Consider the following 20,033-nt stretch of genomic DNA (forward strand, 5'->3'; position numbering starts at 1 on the left):
ACTTTTTATCACTTAACTGTAATTACATTATAATCACCCGAAAGTCAGAATTTACCCTTAATACTTTACCTTCTATCTGTTTTGTACTTCAACCTACTGATTTGTTTGAAAAACACATTAACAAAGAGTATTTTTCAATGACCACAGGGAAAACTTTATAAAGTGTTTTTAAGACTCCCATATTATATGATTCTATTTCCACTGTTTCACAACTATGCATTTTGCTGTTATTTCTTAGGGCTTTGATGCCTGTGCTCAGGTGGAATGGGAACAGTGCTACTAAGACCAAAGTGGCAATGGCAAGTTCGAGCCCTGGCTTCCGGACTCTGTTTGGACAGTGACTGCTCTGTCTTATTTAAAGTATGAATATTTTGAAAATTAATATTTTCAACAGTAGATGCTCACTTTATAACACTGTGCTTTTTAAAGATATGATTTTTAGCTACACTAAAACATGAAGCATATTAAAAGACAACTGGAGAAAAAAGAACAATAATTAAAATCACAACCTTCCACACAAATGTGAGGTTTCTGAAATGTAAACTTGAGCAGAACCGTAAATTCTACCCTTCCCAGGAGTCTTGTGAATTGCGAAGAAATGAGAGGGAAAAAAATGTACCTAAAATTCTATCTCTTTCAACAAAATACTTCTGTGGTCTGATCAGCTACAAAGATGTTCCCAGAATAGAGACAAAAGCATGTCTCTGACGAAGAAAAGCAGAAGTTGAAACGATTTCCCAAGTATACAAAATCACTTCCAGAATAAAGCACAATCACTTCTGAAATACATACTCAGAAAATATTGATGTCATCTTTCTTACTGGTACCAAAAAAGCTATATAAAATGTATTAAGAATTTTTAAATTGGTAAAAATTGAGAAAACATGAACAAACTGATTCTACAAATATAAGAAACAGATATTACACAGAATTAAACAGACCACTTGTGTCTGCATGACTGAAGGTCATGTTTACTACAGAACATACTTAGTATTTAATTTACCATTTTCAGGTCTGAGTTAAGATAGCATCCGTTTGTGACTACGACTTGAAGAAAAGCTAACAGAGGAAGAATAATGTGGAGAACTATAAAAACAAAACAAAATACACAATTCAGGCTAAAAGGCAACCAATTTTCCTTGTATTATTCATTTTTGTTAGAATTAAAATAGGCCAAAGTATATCCAAAGAATTTTTCAATGCCTTTTTAGGTAACCAGTTTATCTTTTTGCTTAAATGCATTTAAGTGCACTAACAGTTAATATTTCTAAGGCTTGGTCCACAAGTTTGTATATATTAATGATTTACCCTTTCATATATCAATTACTACTTGGAGCTGCTGATCATTTATTGCCACCTTGAATGCAGCCAGAATTATTACTACACAGAGCTCTAAAACATTTTTCTGTGTGGAGAAAGAAAAAAAAAAGGTGTTAATTAGAAAAAGAAAAACTTTATTCCAGAATTTACCCAGAGCCACAAAACATACAACTTTCAGTTATAATTTTACTAATTCAGCAAGGTGCATAATATACCAAAAAGTGATGTGGGTGATAAACAAGTCAGAAAGTATGATATTCAGTTCCATGTCTAGGTATTTACCAAGATAGAGGAAGTACATACAACAAGTTCAATTTCTGCAGGTGTTAACAATGGAGTCAAGGGTAATTTTTATAATGTTTTCCCTTTTACTAAATAGTCCCAAAAGTTAAATTTTACTTTAATAAAAAGTTAAACCACGGTCATATATTTTTATATATAGCAAAGTATTAGAACTTGGAATTTTAGGAATGACATATGCAAAAATGCATGTCCTCAGAAATAATGGCTTTTATATAAAGAGGTCCATCCCTCCATTCAAAACACTGAAAGTAACCATACCCGACCCAAGAGTTGGCTATCATAAATACACAGAGTAGTTCACTCCTAACCCACTGAGTTAAGTACAAAACGTTGAGCATTTGGGGATTTAAGAAAAGCAATGTCCGGTTTGGGTTTAGTAAAATAAGAAACACAGGATCCTGGCTGGTTGTGGTTGATAATTCTACATTCATTGAAAAACAACAGTGCCATCTGCTGACATTAAAGTGCCAACTGCTTTGAAAACCAACAGCTTCTACATGCACATAATATACTCATAGATAACGTATAATGTTTACAGACAGCATAAAATACTTTAGAGGATGGGACAGATAAAAGTGAATAGTAACAATATTATGTTTTCTTCCAAAGATCAACTATATGAAAAAAAATATCTGATTATTATGTGAGATGAATTAATATTATGCTACTAATAGTTTAAGTTAACGAGAAACAAAACTTTTCAGATCTAACCACACTATAAACTTATTAAGCTGAACCAGTAGTACCAATTAAATCACTGAAAAAAGTCAGTCAGTAAAAAGAAATCAGCCAGCTGAGATTGTGCTGTTTTTTTTTTTATTGTGTTTTCAATGGAGAAATACATCATCTGTTTACAAAATAGCTCTTGAAAAATACAAGGAGTACAGATACTATAAAACAAAGCAAACTCCAGTCATGAGACACTACGTACATCATGCGAAAGCAACAGTCTGATCTCCAGGTTATGAAAACTAGAATTAAAAAGTCACTACACAGAAAAGGTCCAAGTTTCCAGCTTGGCAAAACTTGGGTGCAGTTACATGAAACGTTTAATAAACTGAATTTCTTTCCCCAATGTGTAAACAAAATGACAAGACTAAATCTGTGCCTGGCAATTTCAACTAACTCTGAAGCTACACGAAACACACAGACACCTTGTACACTTCACCTGTTAGTATGACCATCTTTTTTTCTTAAGTGGTGGGAGATAGGGCAAGGTGACTGTGCAAAGATGTGGGAAGTAGAAAAATTGTTTACTAGACATTATAAAGTCATGGTGGAAAAAAGCTTCAATTAATGCATAGCCTAAGGGGTGAAAGACTACACTCCAACTTCGAAAAATTAATTTAGAAGGATAGGGGAAGAGTTTAAGTAACTGCCATTTAACATGAAAAATGCACATGTGATAGAATGGAGCACAATTGAGGATTCATTAAACATGCTCATCCGAAGAACCTGTTAGGTTTGCTTTGTCCAGATTAAGAAAGAGTAACTAAGTTTATCAACATCTGGCATCCCTCATACGTTGTAAAGATGAATGTTCTGCTGCTTAATTATGAGAAATTATTTTCTTGAAAGTTCCTAATCTTGTGATATAATAAAACAAAATAAAAAAGGAGTAGACAGCTGACTAGATGTCAAGTGCTTGCTAGAAATGATTTTTAAAATGTTTCTATATGTAAAATTTACTGACAGATTTTGGTGAACCATTTAAAAATAAAAATTAGTTTAAAAATCTTGGAGAAAATGCATTTTTGCCCACATGTTTAAAATTGAAAATCAATTTTACTATAGACAAGAGTTCTGTGGAGTGTACAAAATACCTCTTATTTAGAGATCAAATGGCCATTTAAGATAGATATCATGTTTCACAGGCATTACTTTTCCCTAAAGTTTCAGCCATGGGACCAAAATTTAGTGTTCTGTGCCATGTGGTCACAGGGTCACTGGTTTTACATCATGGCTTAAGAAAATACTGGCATTTTGTTTTACATGAAGTAAGTCCTACCGCGTGCATACAAGCAAAAAGAAAAAAAGAAAAAGGGAGAGAGGTGCAAAAAGCTTTTCTTGTTTGTTTTGAAGAAAACAGATTAAAGGCAAAAAGAATACAGAGCTTTCTTTGTAAGCTCAAAGAAAAATATTTGCTGGCTGATCGCTGATTTGTATGCACTATAAAACAGTTCTATAAATAAAACCAATATATCATTTCTTAATCATGACCCCATCAAAACCAAGTATTTCCTAATTAATTTTTCAATGTCAAATGCATACACTAGTTTACATTCCATTTTTAAGAGAAACAGCTACATCATAGTGACTGAATTAGATGTACTCTTATCCTTTCTCTGAAGAATAACAGTACATCACTGCACAATGGTATCCAATTTGAAGACTAATGGTAAAAGAAATTATTTAGGAAAAAATGAAAATCCATCAAGCTGAAAATCTAAAATTAGTTCTACTTTCTAATAAAAAATACATAAAAGTGCATCATCAGAATAAGGAATTCTTATGCCGGTTTGTATTGCAAATTTTCCAAACAATGCATCAAACATAAACCCAATCCAGATGTCAATTATGAATACAAATATAGCTTGAGGTTTTTTTTGTTTTTTTGTTTTTGTTTTTTTTTTTTTTGTTTTTTAAAGGCAGTAATTTTTTGAAATAGTTAATGCAACTGTTGCTAACACAATAATAATAGTACTCCTGGCTTCACATACTAACCTGGACTTCCGATCAAGTGCTGATTAGCCCAGTAAGGGAGGTCACCAAAAAAACCTAAATCCATTCTCAGTCATGTCTAATCTTGTACCCTCCATTCTCCTTTTTTAGCATTTGAAGACAACAGGTTGAGTTGGCAGATATTGTTTATGGACCCCTGAGGTTGTTTTTACCGATTCAATCTCAGTTTTATTGAATTCTTGATAACAGGAATAGGATTTGCAGGGAGAGCAGGGATATCAGAAAGGTCTGTACTGGATGTTTTCTGAGAACGAAAGCAAAGAACATAATATAGTTCAAAGAACTGTAATTTAACAATGAGATGTACTTTCCATTGCTTTACTTCTTAAGAAATGATGGAATCTTACCACAGGAAGAAAAGTATTAAAAATTTAAAGAAAACTACTCTAAAATGCTATCAAAATGGAATGCAAAAAAGAGATAACTATTACAATCACATTATTTGCTCTATACTTGTAAAAAATTTTAAATAAGTACAATTTAACAATATTTTAACAATATATATAAAACTCCTATGTAATTTCAAATACAGCTTTTAAAAACATGCTGCTCTAAGAATCACCTATCATATAATTATTAAGTCAATGTTAAATTGTATGTACTTATTATAATACTAATAGCTGTAATATTAACCGGTATTGGAGCACCCCCATGTGGGAGAATACTTAAAGTTCACCTTACACACAGAAACAGCAGCTGTCGGTAAATTTATTATTTCCTGACACTAAATTATGTAACTAAATCTGCACAGCTGAGAAATAATTTAATTATCCTAAATTTTAGAGAAGTTTTTGCTATAGTGAACAGGTTAAATCACAAGCCTTCCTTAACATTCAACAATATAGAGATGAATTTTTAAATGTTTTATTATGGAAAATTCCAAACATACACAAAAGTAGAGAGTACTGTATAATGAATCCCCACATATTCATTACCCAGCTTCATCAATTGTCAAATCAAAGCCAATCAACCACCCTTCCAACTTCAATCTCTGCATTATTCTGAAACAAATCTTAGAGATCCTATAATTCATCTGTAAATATTTCAAGATTTATCTCAAAACAGTAGGTACTCTTTGGTAGATACAGCCACAATAGTATCACCTCCCCAGAAATAAACAGGTTCTTACTATCACCAAACATAGAAATATATATATATTTTTAAATCAACATAATCATTCTTTTTTATAACTGGGTGATTTTTCTCTCAATAGCTCTAGAAATCCTCTCCTTAGAAAGAAGATTTTACTTGCTCACAAAAATATCTAAAAGGCAAACACCCATGGGTACTAATTACTACAGATATGAGCTCAATAACACAAAACTATTAAAATAGGTCCCTAGAGAGTATGTAGCAAACCAAAAGACATGCAATCACAATCACAGGACAGTTTCAGTTTGAAAAACTAGTAGTTTGTCCATGTATACTAAGCACAACATTTCCTAATGTTACCTTAGTTATCCCCCCCCCAAAGTTTTATTAAATAAAGATTATGGAAATAAAAGACATTCCAAAACCTAAAGATAATATTTATATATCTTAAGAGACTATGAAAGTTAACATCCATCAAAAGCACATTCTAAAATGATCACATTAAAATAACTCTGAACCACAAGGCAGCAAAATATCATCATAGTATCACAGTACAACAACAGTAGGCAGCAGCTGTTATCTTATTTTGGGGGACTTTTATCTTTTAGTGGCTGGCCAGTACAGGGATCTGAACCCATGACCTCGGTGTTAACAGCACCACACTCTCCCAAGTGAGCTAACCGGCCAGCCCCCCTCAGTTATTTTGTTGAGGTTAACCAGTTTCAGATCTGCTTAAAGAAAAAATTTACTTTGTGTCAGAGTTTGACATAGATTTGGGGGTTTATTCAATTTAAAAGGATTCAAGAAGAAGACAGTTATTTCACAAATAATTGAAGGTTCACAAATCAATAAAAAAAGATTCCAGATGCCTACTGTATATAAAGGACTTTCACAAATAGAATTGCTAGGACAAATAAAAAAATAATTCTAAACAACTATAGGTTATATTGAATAACTAACTGAAAATCAGTAATGAAAACTGAGGTAACAACACACTTTATAAATAAAAAGACCATATTAACCTCACAAAAACCCATGAAGAATGGTTATTTCCTAGTTTAAATTTCACTCGACCTATAAATAAAAAACCTCTATATGAATCCTGTGTATATGACTAGTGAGGATTTAAATGATTTGTAATATCAAATAATATATAAGGGGATGAGTTGGCATCTTGATAGTGCAAAAGAATAGTTCCATCACATCTACTGCACTGCCTTTAAACTAAAATAAATACATTTATAGGCTAGTATGTAATTACCTCCACAAAGATAGATGTAACAGTCTCCTATGAATGCTCATTTTAATTCAATATACCACACTAATCTTAAGAACATTTACAAAACCCTCCTTGCTTTTTGCGCTTAGTACCTGAGAGGCCAACAGAGAAGCCGTTGTCTGAATAGTTTCTGATTGAGTTGTACTTGTCTCTGTATCAAGTTGTTCCTGTGAGACAAAGAGGATGGGGAGGGGGGAAAAGAGACTTAAAAAAGAATAAAAAAACATAACTGGGTTTGGTGGCTAATAAAGAAGACAAACTGGAAAACAGGAGGGATCAAGAGAAAAATGTAACTAAATTATAAAATCATCTGTTAAGCTTCACTGTAGGTTATTTCACCATTTTATATATTCATAAATTTCTATTTGCCTACTTAAATCTTATAAGGCATGGTCAAAATATCTCAAGACTTTCCAACTAGCTCCAACTTCGACATTTTAAGCAAACAATAAAGTCACACACACAGGCACATTATGAAGTGCTGCCTAGACAATAATTAACAGAATATAAATCCAAGGAAAGCTCTTAGCTATGTTTACAAAAAAAAAAAAAAAAAAAATCCAATATTATTAAATAGAATTATCCAAAAGAACAAAAATCACCCCATTCCTTTAATTAAAAATATAAAATATGTCTCTAAAAGATTTCTCCCTTCTTATGGTCTCTCCTCCCCTTTCCAATAAATGTGTACTGATTCTACACTAAGTATAATTAGAAAACACAGGGTAAACCATCTTATTCCACTGCTCTGAACTTTTTTAAAGCAGTGCACAAAAGAAAATAATACATACATGAGGGTACTACCAAAAGTTCGTGGAAAAACAGAAATAAAATGTAAAGGAATCTTTCCACAAACTTTTTGAAGACCCCTCATATATACAACACAAATGAAAATAAACACACAAAAACTTCAATTTCTATAAAACAATATACACAAAAATAAAACAATGAAATATAAATTTTCTCCTATGAAACTGAAAAGGGAAAATAAGGTATACGAGGTAGGAATGGAAGAAGTGCAGCCTTTCTGGAGGATAACATGGCAACATATATCATAGTTTTAAAATTAAGCATATTGTTTGCCACGATAATTCCTCTTTCTTTAATTTACCTTAAACAAACTAAATGAATGGCAGGTATTTAGCTGTAGTCAATACTATACTAGGAATGTACAACTTTCTTTTTTTGATGGAAACAACTGCTTAAGAACAGGGAACTGGTTGACTAAAATATGTTAATAGCCTTAAGAGAGCATCCTATGCAGCCATTATAAAAATTAGAAAGCAAAAGGCATTGGTATGTACGCACATATGAGGGCAAAACAAAATCTAGAAAGACACCAAAACAATACTTGTCAAAATACCTATCATGTGAGGGGCCGGCCCGGTGGCGCACTGGAGAGTGCGCTGCTTGGGAGTGCAGCGGCGCTCCTGCCAAGGTTTCAGATCCCATGTGGAGACCGGTTCCCGCTCACTGGCTGAGCGCGGTGCGGGCGCAACACCGAGGGTTGCGATCCCGTTACCGGTCAGTAAAAAAGACAAAAAGGAAAAAAAAAATACCTATCATGTGAATCTGGATAATTTGGAAGAAGGGAGAGAATTTCCAATTTTTCTACAACAAAGGGAAGTACAGTTAAAAAGCCCTCAGTGAATTTCAATTTCTAAAAAGAAATGACACCAAAGTCTTTTACAGTTTAAACAAACCAATCTCTTCCACACCATTTACCTTCTTTAAGCTCCAGATACCCTAGGTTCTGGCCAAAAACCTGCCAAAAACTGGTTCTCTACCCATACCATACTCTCAACTAACAGTGAGATAACCTTCTCATCTTGGACTGACAAAAATCCTATACATCCTTCAAGCACCACTTCAAATGCTACTTCTCTCTTCTATGAAGCCTTTTACTATTTCTGCAGTCAGAAATAACACGTTACTCCTCTTGCCCATCAGTCCCCCAGCTCTCAAATGCTTTGATTTCCTTTGATAACGTAGTTAATGACATCTCCATTTTATCATCTCCATTTAATTATAAGCTCCTTTAATGGTATGGAACATGTCTCACACATCACTATATTCCCTTCAGTGTTCAGCATTATCAACTAACATTAAAAAGGAACAAATACTCTTCTAAAAACAATACTGAAAAAAATCCAAAACCTACAGCACAAAATACAGTACAATATTCTAAAGACATTTCTGTCACATCTTCTGTACTGGTAACTGTGTACATATTCTAAAGGCTAAATTAGTATACCTTTGCTTCTGTTTTATCATGTCCACTCAAAGCAAGACAGTTAGCATCTTCGCTTGTTTCATCCTGTTTTTAAAAAAAAAAAGCTTTATTCTCTAAAATGAAAAATTTAGATTATATGCCAATCGATGCTTTAATTTATAAAAATTTTTAAAACTATGAAATAATTAAACCTGTAAGATCAGGTACAGTCTTAAAATAGATTACTGGTTCCCTCCCTTTAAAAAATGTTTTCAGATTAATAAATTTAATTTGGCTTCAGTAGCTACTAAAATTAAAAAGAACATGAGGAAAATTGTTTCTGTAAATCACAACCACCTAAAGTACATTCCCCAAACCGCTAAGTTCATAAAATATTTTTTCTATGGAAAAGAAAAAAAGAGTTCAGTGGTCAAACAAGCTGAGGAAGTTGGTGTACTATCACCCCCATTCTGGGAGACTCATACACACATCAGCACATAAAAGGTTTGAGAAATTCTATAGTGAATGTTCCTTTAACTTTGCCAAACTTAACCACAGAATTCCCCTTTTTAGTTAAGACCTGTTAACATCCTGAAGAATACAAAGTTTGAAAAATACCTTCCTTGGGTCTTAAAAACTATTTCGATACTATTTTCTGAGGTTTATTTACTAAGCAGAACTAAAATCCAATTTTAAACGTGACTTTAAAAAAAGACACATAAACCACAGGCTAATTTACAGATTAGAAGGGATTTAATTCAGTGTCAACCAATTCCAATAAGGACCTTACTTGTATCCTACAAACATACAAACTTTAAAAATAGTAATTTAAGTTACAACTGGGCAAATATGAATACTGACTAGAAATGTTACACTATGGAACTACTGTTAATATGAGTGATAAATATACTGAGGTTATTGTTTTAGAAATCCTTATTTATAGATACACACTGAAATATTTATGGTTGAAATGATATGCCTGGGATTTGCTTCAAAACAATGAGGAAGGGAGTAAATGGGTATGTAGAGGAAACGAGGCTGGCCATGAGTTGTTGAATAGTTGAAGCCAAGTGATACGAATAGGACAATTCATTATACTTTCATACATGTTTGAAATTTTCCATATAAAAATGTTTTTAAAATGTAAATAGCTTAATTTAGCCATATAATCTAGGAGACTGTTCTTTTTTTTTTCTTTTATTACATTATGCATTTGTAAAACTTTAGGATATAATGAACATTAAGCAGAACTAAGCTACCTCACAGTATCTAAAACCCTCCTATCTATAAATATGCTCGTGGATTATTGAGTGGAACCAATATTTCTTTTTGATTTGCAAAATTTCTGATACCAAGCAAGTACTCATTAGCAGAGAATTAAATAACCCAGTTCAGGAGGGCTTCAAAATTAGGATATTTATACTATAACAAACTTCTTCAACTTCAGCACCATGAGATTTAGGCCTGGGATCTAATCCTACATCTCTAACTATCATGAGCTGGAAAAAGCTGGAAAAGCCACCGAACAGCAAGTTCTTCTGCTGGGAAATGAGATGAGCCTATGAAATAACCTAAGATCTGTTCTCTACCTTAAAATTTTATGTTTCTGTTAATCAATTCCATGGAGATGCCATAAGCAAAATCCAGACTGAGAAAATATATAGAACAAAAAATTGCAAGAAAATTTTCAAGGACACTTAGACATCAATTGCAACATAGGGATCTTATTTTAGTTCCAGATTTGAACAGACTATCCAAAACAGCCACAACAACAATGGAACAATTAGGCACATTTGAGCACTCCCTAGATATCTGGTATTAATTTTTTTTTTTAAAGGGGACTAATTTTGTTTATGCTCTCTTTTTTAGAAACATAATTTTAAAAATTCTAAGGAGATGATATGTCCGGATTTGCTTCTATATAATTCGAGGACAAGTGAAAATGCGAAAAGGCTTAAAGAATTAAGGGTACAGAGATTAGCTTAGAAGCTGCATGATGGGTACGTAGGTATATTAAATAACTCTTTACTTTTGTATATATTTTTAATTTTCTATACAAAATTTTAAAATTCTATATGCTTAATGCCTCTCTAAACCAGACGAGAAACATGAGTACTGTTCCACCAAATCAAGTGCAAACAAAATCACAAATATTGTGCTGGCATATATTTACTTAGAGCTCTCAGGGTGCCATTTATAACACTAAGGAAATGAAATGTTAAGTGTAGAGTTATACTTTACTAAGGTAAAAAGAAATGTGAATTCCGAAATGCTCTGACAACTTAAAACAATTATCATCAGTAGGCAGAATATGAAATTCACATCAAAACTAGTATGTCTTAGATTGCTACACAACACAGTCATGTGGCAACAAGGCTTTTAATAAGATTCCCAGATGCCTAACTCCTGGAAGGTCTCTCTGATTCAGTGTATCTGGCAGAGGCCCTAAAAATCTATATTAAACTAACAAACAAAAAAGACACTTAAAGAGGTAATTTTGATATACAACCGAGGATAAAAATCACTGCCTTAATAGGTAATTACACAGACACTGACGGGTTTTCAGAACACATTTTGTAAAACATACTATACTCATTTTTCATTCTCATTTAGCATCATAAAGAGTGACAAAACATCAAATTAATTCATTTTTTAGTTAACAGTGGCTATTTTCAAATAAATCTAAAAGAAGAGCCTTCAGAATAAGCTAAGAAATTGGATATAAATTAGAGGCAAATAATTTTTCACCATTACTGATCAAAACACTGGACTCCGTGAAAAACCTAGGTATGTTTTTCCCATTCCGAGGAAACTCTGTTGTAATAAGTAAGTTCCTAAATAACAAATTCTCTACCAAAAATTGCAATGAAATTGGTGGTTTAAACTGTCATCTCTGGGGCAATGGTGAACCTCTCACTAATATGAAAACAACATGAAAGTAACTCCAGGGAGAGATGGAATTGTGTAACAAGACTACTTCTATTTTAAGACTCACACCAAATCAATGTACACTTTTAACAGTTTTCCTAAAACTGTGTGAGACCATGACAAGTAAACCAGCTATTATAAAAAGTGAAAGTATTGCTAGAAAGTTTCCTGAAGGGTTGAAGGAAAGTAATCATTCAGGGTCCCAAAACTAATCTGACATTGCAATCTTATTCATTCAATAGGAATTCCCTGAGAACTTCTAGTATGCAGTAATCCTCTAATACCAAGGAGAGTACAGAAACTCCAAAACTCCATTTGGATCATAGAAGACTCCAAAGGGACCAAAGAATCAGTACAAATAAAAGATACAGTTATCAGAGAATAAAAAATTACAATGACATATAATTCCATGCTAAATTGTGTTACAGACTACACATTCTAAAAAAGCTAAATAAGCACAGCTTTATGGAAGAAGTACTTACTAAGAAGAGTGAAAAAGGTGAAGAGAAACTATGACACTAAAGCACAACAGACACACCTAAAAGTTTTCTAACAGCTTTGCTCCTTGATCCTTCTCAATTTTGGCTCACAAAACATTTTCTTCCACTGGATTTTAAAACAGGCAAGCTGGTATTGCCAAGGCCTAATATATTTTATATATATACCTCTTCAGTTCTGGTTTTCTTGGGACTCTCTTCTTTATGAGGTGAGGATGTCCTCTTGACTCCTACTATAGGATTAGGTATTTTTGTTGCTGCATTTCCTGAAGGTCTAGGTGGTGGGTTTACCAGACGTGTTGAAGAAACAACTCTGGAGATTGTAGGCTTTGGTGGTGGAGAAATGGCTGGTTGTGTGGCAGTTTGAGGAATGCTTTCACTCGATGTACCTAAGTAATAAATATATGAATCCATACAAATTAAAATAATCAAACCAACAACAAATTATAAAGCCTTTATTTCTCTGAATTTGATTCATGAGTAACTTTACATGTAAAATAATAAAATGTCACTTACAAAACTGAATTCAATCTACTTAATCAACAAACCTATTTTTTTCAAAATGAAGGCTAATACCAAATATAATGTAAGAATTCTCAAACCTCTCAAACCAATCACCTTACCCCCTGAGCTTTCACTGGAATTTACTTGTGGCACAGAAACTTCAGTAGCCTGTATGTTGGTCACAGATGCTGCTGTTACAGCTGGAGCAGGACTGTTTCTGCTACAAATAATAATAATAATAATAATAATAATTAATTTTAAAGTGCAAAAAGAAAAATAACTATAAAATAAAATTCAGTAACAATATTTAATATGTGCAAAATTTATATTCTAAAGTAAATGATTCTTTAGTTTTATTTCCCATATATATACTTCAGTAATTGACTTTATTTGATAAAAAAAAAAAGTAACAAACAAAAGCACACAAACATTCTACAGCAGCACTGTCCAAAAGAACTTTATGGATAAAGGAATGAGAAGCGAACCCTCAAGGGCACACATATTTATGATTAAACAGAAAAGGGGAGTTGGTCAGAACAACCACAGGTAGCAGAAGAAAACCTGAAATAGCTAGCAAAGTGCCTAGAGTACATAATAAAAATACTCAATGGTTGAGCAAATACATAACCATAAACTTAAAATCCAGAAGTTTTTATTTATAGAAGTTATTTAATATTACTTCAAGAACTAAATTTCAAGACTAAATGTGTAAAAATCACAAATTTACAAATATTTTATATACATGTACACAAAGTACACAAAAAGTTTTTCAAATCCCAAAATTCTTACTAAAATGTCTGCTTCTTTACAAAACAAAAACAAACAAAAAAAAACATTTAAAATAAAAATATGGAAGCTCATACTCTACAAATTAGGAACAGTTTTAAAACTATAAAATTTACATGTTTAGGCCTGAAATCTTCAGATTCCACATGATTAGTCTAAAAACACATTCCAAAGAGAAAAAAACTGAACTCCTCCACTGCACTTCGGCATCTTCTATTTCACAGTCCTTCATGAATCATCCCCAACCTGCACCTTTTGCCGCTGGTTATACTTTAACTGAAAATCCAATTTTAAAGACTATTTTTTGAAAATTGAAATATAACATGTGTTCATAAAGTTCAAATTTTAAGTGTCAACTCACTGGCTAACAAAGTTATCAGTAAAACCATCACAGTTTAAAACACTAGCAGCTCCCCCAAAACAGCTCCCTTTGAAAATATGGTAGTATTCCATTTTTTAAATTCTAGAAGGATACACTATAAAGATTTATAGAAGTTAAATATAAATATGGCTTTACTGTGTTCTAATTTTTACAGCCATAGACATGTATTTTTTATAATAAAAAAATTTAACTGCTTTAAATGTTAAATAGATACTTAATTCTTCTAAAAAGGTTTCTCTAACAAAAACCACCTCACACAGATCTTTACCTTATTTAGAAGATCCCTACTAGTTTCGGGGCCGGCCTGTCGCTCTCTCGGGAGAGTGCGGTGCTGATAACACCAAGGCCGCGGGTTCGGATCCCATATAGGGATGGCCGTTTTGCTCACTGGCTGAGCGTCATGCTGACACCACCAAGTCAAGGGTTAAGATCCCCTTACCGGTCATCTTTTTTTTTTTTAAAAAAAAAAAAAGAAGATCCCTACTAGTTTCAAAGATAAGCTCCCCTCCTACACAGGTATAAGCAGCTCTAGGACAGAAAGGTGGTTTTCTCCCTTTTGTCTATTTTCCTTAGCACATCATACAGTTCACTGTAGCAGTAGGTGTCCAAATACATAAATCTGGAGGGGTTATGGTGCTAACATTCATTCATATCTGAATCAAGACATATCAGTCCCAAAAATGAAATATAAGTATGACACATGAGGACAAAACTAAAAATTACTGTCCCAAAAACTATGAGTTAAATTGCTATTTTTTAAAAAAGGATTAGAAGATGGAATAAAAATAACACTCTAAACAGATGACTTTAACAACAAGAAAACCTATCTAATGGGTTTAGTAAACAGCATTCTGCTTCTGTTTCCCTCTTTTTCCTTACCCCTGAGAGCTGCCAGAACTGTTCAATGGACTGGTCTTCATAGCACTAGTAGGTGAAGGCACAGACATGCTGTTATCACTGTCCATAGACAAGTCGAGGCTGCTGTCATTCAGAGCTGTCAATCTGACACCTTCTGTTGAATGCTGCAATCAATAAAATATATCTTTATTTCATCCAAATCTCTGAAACATAAAAACCTTTTACTTAACTGTATGATTTCTACTGAAAAGCAGAAACCGATAAATTTACAAAAATCAGAAGTACGATGCTGACTGTAAAAGGCAAAGATTTGGGAGTCACGTACTTCATGACTTCTAAGAGGCCTTCAACTTAAACTTAAAAGGTGAAAGGAATGCTACATGAAACATACACACTGATTGTAGGACATCTCACCAACTGAAAAGCACTATAAAGTGAAAACATGAATCTTGAATCAGAGGACTATAAACATAAATATATGAGAAAAATTTCTTAACAATTAACATGACTATCTCTGGCTAATGGGATTAAAAGTGATTTTATATTTTAAAGATTTCTAACTATCCTACAATGAACACAAAAATTACATAATTAAAAAAAATTATAAAGTTCAATTCATTGCCAATCATTACTATTTGTCAATAAATGAACCTCTCACAAAAGCAAAAGATTTCTTGTGCTATAACCACAATTTAGGATTTTAAGATGGCACATTTAATAGTGTAAATTATCTTGTGAAAATAAAAGCAGAAATAATTTTCTGAAAACTAAACCTAATATCCACAAATAAATCCTAATATTTGTCCTCCTTAAAAATCAAAGCACACCAAAACAGGTAATTCAGGAAAACCAAAAAACCTATAAATGGTCTCATAAAATTAAAGTTGATTTCTATAGTGACAAAGTTTTAACTTTTGCTATTTAGTGCTACTATAATCTTACACTGATTCCATCAGTTTCATTTTTTTTTCAGAATGCATTTAGCCTCAGTGTTCACTTACCTACCGAAACATTTTAACGGAAATAATTTACACTGTTGACAAAAACCCATTCTATATGTATATACATGAGGGTACCTCAAAAGGTTCATGGAAAAATAGAATTAAAAGATAACATGAATCTTCCCATGAACTTTTTGAAGACCTTCAAATGTTTGTGTGTATGCATGCACTACTCTCCAGTTCCTCAAATGACAATATATTCTAATCTTTGACTTAGTACCAGAGATACCACCTATGCACAGAAATCAAAACTGATCAAATGGAGAAGATGTGATTTGGTAGATGGGAGAGGAGAAAATAGTAATACCATTTGCTTATAAAGTCAATTGTAAAACAAAAGTATTTAGTCTGAATGAACGTGTTTCCTATTTAACTATGCTACCAATCTTACTTTCCACCAAAGAATTTATTCAGTAAGTAAATTACATTAAATTCTACACAATCACCTGCCTGATCAGGTGACCAAACACCTGTGAGATAAGACGCCAACGCTGGGGATACATCTGTGAATGTGAAGGTTGTAACTGGTTGGTCTGAACAAAAAACAGCATTAAGCTACTTTGCTTTGCCTCTGTATCAATATAATGTTTGGTAGCAAGAGACTTCAAAAGACAAATAATCATAAATATCAAAATTTTCTAATAAAACATATAAAAGACAGGTATACTACAGAGAAAAACAAACACACATACTTTGCAGTCCAATTCATGGCTCATACTACATGACCCTGGGCAAAATCTTAATTACTCTTTCTTCTACAAGAGACAATACCTACAGGGTTGCTGGAATATTAATTATAAAAAAGGAAACAGCAGTTAATAAAAGGAAGCTATTAATAAGAGTCCCCAAAACATTCATGAATATAAACTCCTACACACTTGTTACTTACAAAAACAAGTGCTATTTTACTAACGGAAACTTGGAAATAATCTAAATGATCCCAAATAGAGGATAGATTTAATCATACTGTCACTATACCAAAAAATATTAAGAAGCCACTAAAATTTTAATTTGGATAGATGGTCACAATGTATTAAGCACAAAAAAAGGAAAGTCACAATATGGTAAGTTTCATCAAAAACCTTTTAAAAACACATTTTATATGGTAATATATTTGCACTGAATAGTCTATACAGAAATAAACTAAAATGTTAAGAGCAGCTATTACTGCCAGATGAAATTATAGTTACTTCATTTGATAAATAAAATTTTTGGACTAAACAATAAAGTTCTGACCATTAAATGATTCATTTTATATTTCAGATAATTATATCTAGAGAGATACTATCTTAAAAAACAGAATAAAAACGAAAAACCTTATAGTAAAATTTACTTAAACTATACACTAGTTGTTCCAAATATCAATACTGTCAGGTAAATAGCAAGAGTTTAAACAGGTATTCTGGGCTGGCCGATTAGCTCAGTTGGTTAAAGTGTGGTATTATAACACCAAGGTCAAGGGGGATTCGGATCCCCAGACCAGCTATCTGCCAAAAAAAATTTTTTTTAAATAAATTTAAAAAATAAAAATGTAATCTGAATATAAGATTCTGGAAAAGCTAGTTACTTCCATTAGAAATAGCTGTTTTAATACAACATAAGTAAGTGTTAAAGAACATAACAATCTGTTTACATTCACTTCTGAAAATACATAAAATGTTTATTTTTTTTACATGTAGTACATTTACATTTAAGTGCAACTGTTTTAATCTGTTAATAATGTAACACCAAAGGACAATTAAAGGTAAATGTTTGACTTGACACTTTAGTTTAAAATATAATAACACCAACGTCATGGGTTTGGATACCCATACCTGTCAGTGGCCAAAAAAATAATGAAAATAAAAAATAAAACTGATTAATGGTAAATAAAGCCACAAATAAGTAAATAAATAAAATTGCTTGAGAAAAAATTGTATATTTTTGTCACATTCTAGATTTAGTTAGCTCAAGAAACCATTAGGTTAAGGTCAGTGGCCAAAAAAATAATGAAAATAAAAAATAAAACTGATTAATGGTAAATAAAGCCACAAATAAGTAAATAAATAAAATCGCTTGAGAAAAAATTGTATATTTTTGTCACATTCTAGATTTAGTTAGCTCAAGAAACCATTAGGTTAAGAGAATAACAATTTTTTAAAATAACAGCACATTTAAGCCTTTAAATATTGCATTTTAGACTCCCCTACCCTCAAAAAATCTATGTTCCTATCCCCAAGTTATGAATAATGATAATGATGATGGTGATAATAATAACAGATGCTAATATGAGCACTTCCTATGTACCAGGCACTAGTCTCAATCACCCTTCACATGTACTGGCTCATTTAATCCTCAAAAATACCTGATGAGATACATAAAAATATTATACTGATTTTAGAGATGAGACAAATCAAGAACAAAACGCTTGCTACATAACTTGCCCAAGTATCACAGCTAAGAAGCAGCAGAGCCTGAATTAGAACCATGCAGTCTACATCAGAGTCCTTGCCCTTAACTTCAATGGTTTTGTACCATAATATATTCTATGTTTTAAGAAACAAAGTTAAAACACTTTGTGTATTAATTTCATTCCACTAATCCCAACCTTAGCTACAAATAACCATTATACTGAATGCAGTGGTCATCATTATCTAAGATATACTTTTATTTCATTTTCTCTCCTATATATATACATACATATATATATATATATATAACTTGTAAACTTTATATAAAACTATCAAATGGTATATACTCATCTGCACCTTTTTTTATCCTCAACATATTAATATATGCAGTGCTAGTTCATTTATTTTCACAGCTGCATGCTATAAAGTATTCCATTATAGAAATAAGCCACCTATTTCTGAAACTACTGAAAGAAAAAAAAGTGTTATCTATGCACTAAATTTCAAATCTGCCCACTATAATAAGTCCAAATAAGAAAAAAATGGCTCTAAGTTATTGAAAAGGAAGCACTAACACCAGAACAAAATACTACAAAATACTAACTCTGGTGACCTCTGTCAGTGATCTCCTTTATATGCAATAACTGTTCATTTTTAAATAATATATATATTTCTTAACCAAAAAAAAAAACAAAACTGTTCTTTAAAAAATGTCTCACATAATTTACTTGATCTAATTTAATTTTGTTTACTTTTTATGGAAATGGAAATTAGATACTGATATGGAATTTTAAATGAATAAAAATAAAAGGCTTTTAAAAGAGAATACGGGTATACACAAAATAAGCATATGAAGCATCTGAAGTCTGCAGTGTGTGTGTACAAAAACTGATTAGAGCAAGATTTCAATAATGAAACAGCTCCATGTAACAGATTTTTAAAATGCTGTCACTTACTTCAAATATGACTTATTAACTCTGCCTAAATTCTGAAATACTGATAGGCTGTATGCATAAAACATTGTTAGTAATGCTTTTGTAAGTACTTTCTAAATTTACCTTTTTCTTTTTCTGAAGCACATGATTAGGTAGTAGTTGATGGAGTTGCTTTCTTTTTACATGCATTGCAGCAATTTTCATATCCACCTCAAACATCTTGCTGTTTATTGCTTGCCTATAAACTATACAATTAGGAGATTGTTACAAGAAATGAAACATTTTAATAAAGACAATTAAAGTCACACAGGAGAAACTATTCTAAGTAGGGGTCCTTTCTCCATCAATACTGCCTATCTGTAAAATGATCGGGTCAAACCCCTAATGTGACATAATTTACTGTTTGAGTAAACTCCTTTTATAAGGTGAACATAATGAATAAAAGCACAAACTACACTGATTTTTTTGGTGTAGTAATTCTTTATGTAGCTCTTAAAGTAGTAACTTTAAAGATAACTCTAAGAAATGGCAGAATTAGAGTGAAATGATTTCACAAAGCCATAACCTTTTATGCTACCAGTATTATTTAAATTTTTACCCAAGTATGTAAAACATGCAGCAAAATAAAAGTCAAACTTACTGAACTATAGCTAAAGATACTTTTACAAGAATCTGTAAGATAAAATTTTAAGTAATGACATATTTTCTATTATAGAAATAACTCAATAACAGAGGTCACAGGTATAAAAAGAAAATGCCACAAATAAATAAATCCAAATTATTCAGATCCAGAGGAGCCCAAAA

At 32.1% G+C, this 20,033-nt stretch overlaps 1 protein-coding gene across 4 annotated transcripts in view; it reads right to left on the reverse strand.

Moving 5' to 3' along the window:
- Positions 1-2,415: 2,415 nt before the first annotated feature.
- PAPOLA (poly(A) polymerase alpha) overlaps positions 2,416-20,033 on the reverse strand; it is a 45,996-nt gene continuing 28,378 nt past the window's right edge. For 2 of the 4 annotated variants that reach the window (XM_008570029.1, XM_008570026.1), the window contains exons 15-21: positions 19,353-19,474; positions 14,925-15,067; positions 12,997-13,097; positions 12,542-12,762; positions 8,991-9,053; positions 6,829-6,903; positions 2,416-4,609 (exon numbers count right to left, since the gene is read on the reverse strand). In XM_008570029.1, coding sequence (XP_008568251.1) covers positions 4,514-4,609; positions 6,829-6,903; positions 8,991-9,053; positions 12,542-12,762; positions 12,997-13,097; positions 14,925-15,067; positions 19,353-19,474 — 821 coding nt within the window. In that variant the 3' untranslated portion in view covers positions 2,416-4,513. The remainder of the gene's footprint in view (positions 4,610-6,828; positions 6,904-8,990; positions 9,054-12,541; positions 12,763-12,996; positions 13,098-14,924; positions 15,068-19,352; positions 19,475-20,033) is intronic. The other 2 variants (XM_008570027.1, XM_008570028.1) reach the window with 2 other exon arrangements.

This window comes from Galeopterus variegatus, unplaced genomic scaffold, assembly GCF_000696425.1.
Source record: "Galeopterus variegatus unplaced genomic scaffold, G_variegatus-3.0.2 Scaffold559, whole genome shotgun sequence".
In the NCBI taxonomy this organism is placed as follows: Eukaryota; Metazoa; Chordata; class Mammalia; order Dermoptera; family Cynocephalidae; genus Galeopterus; species Galeopterus variegatus.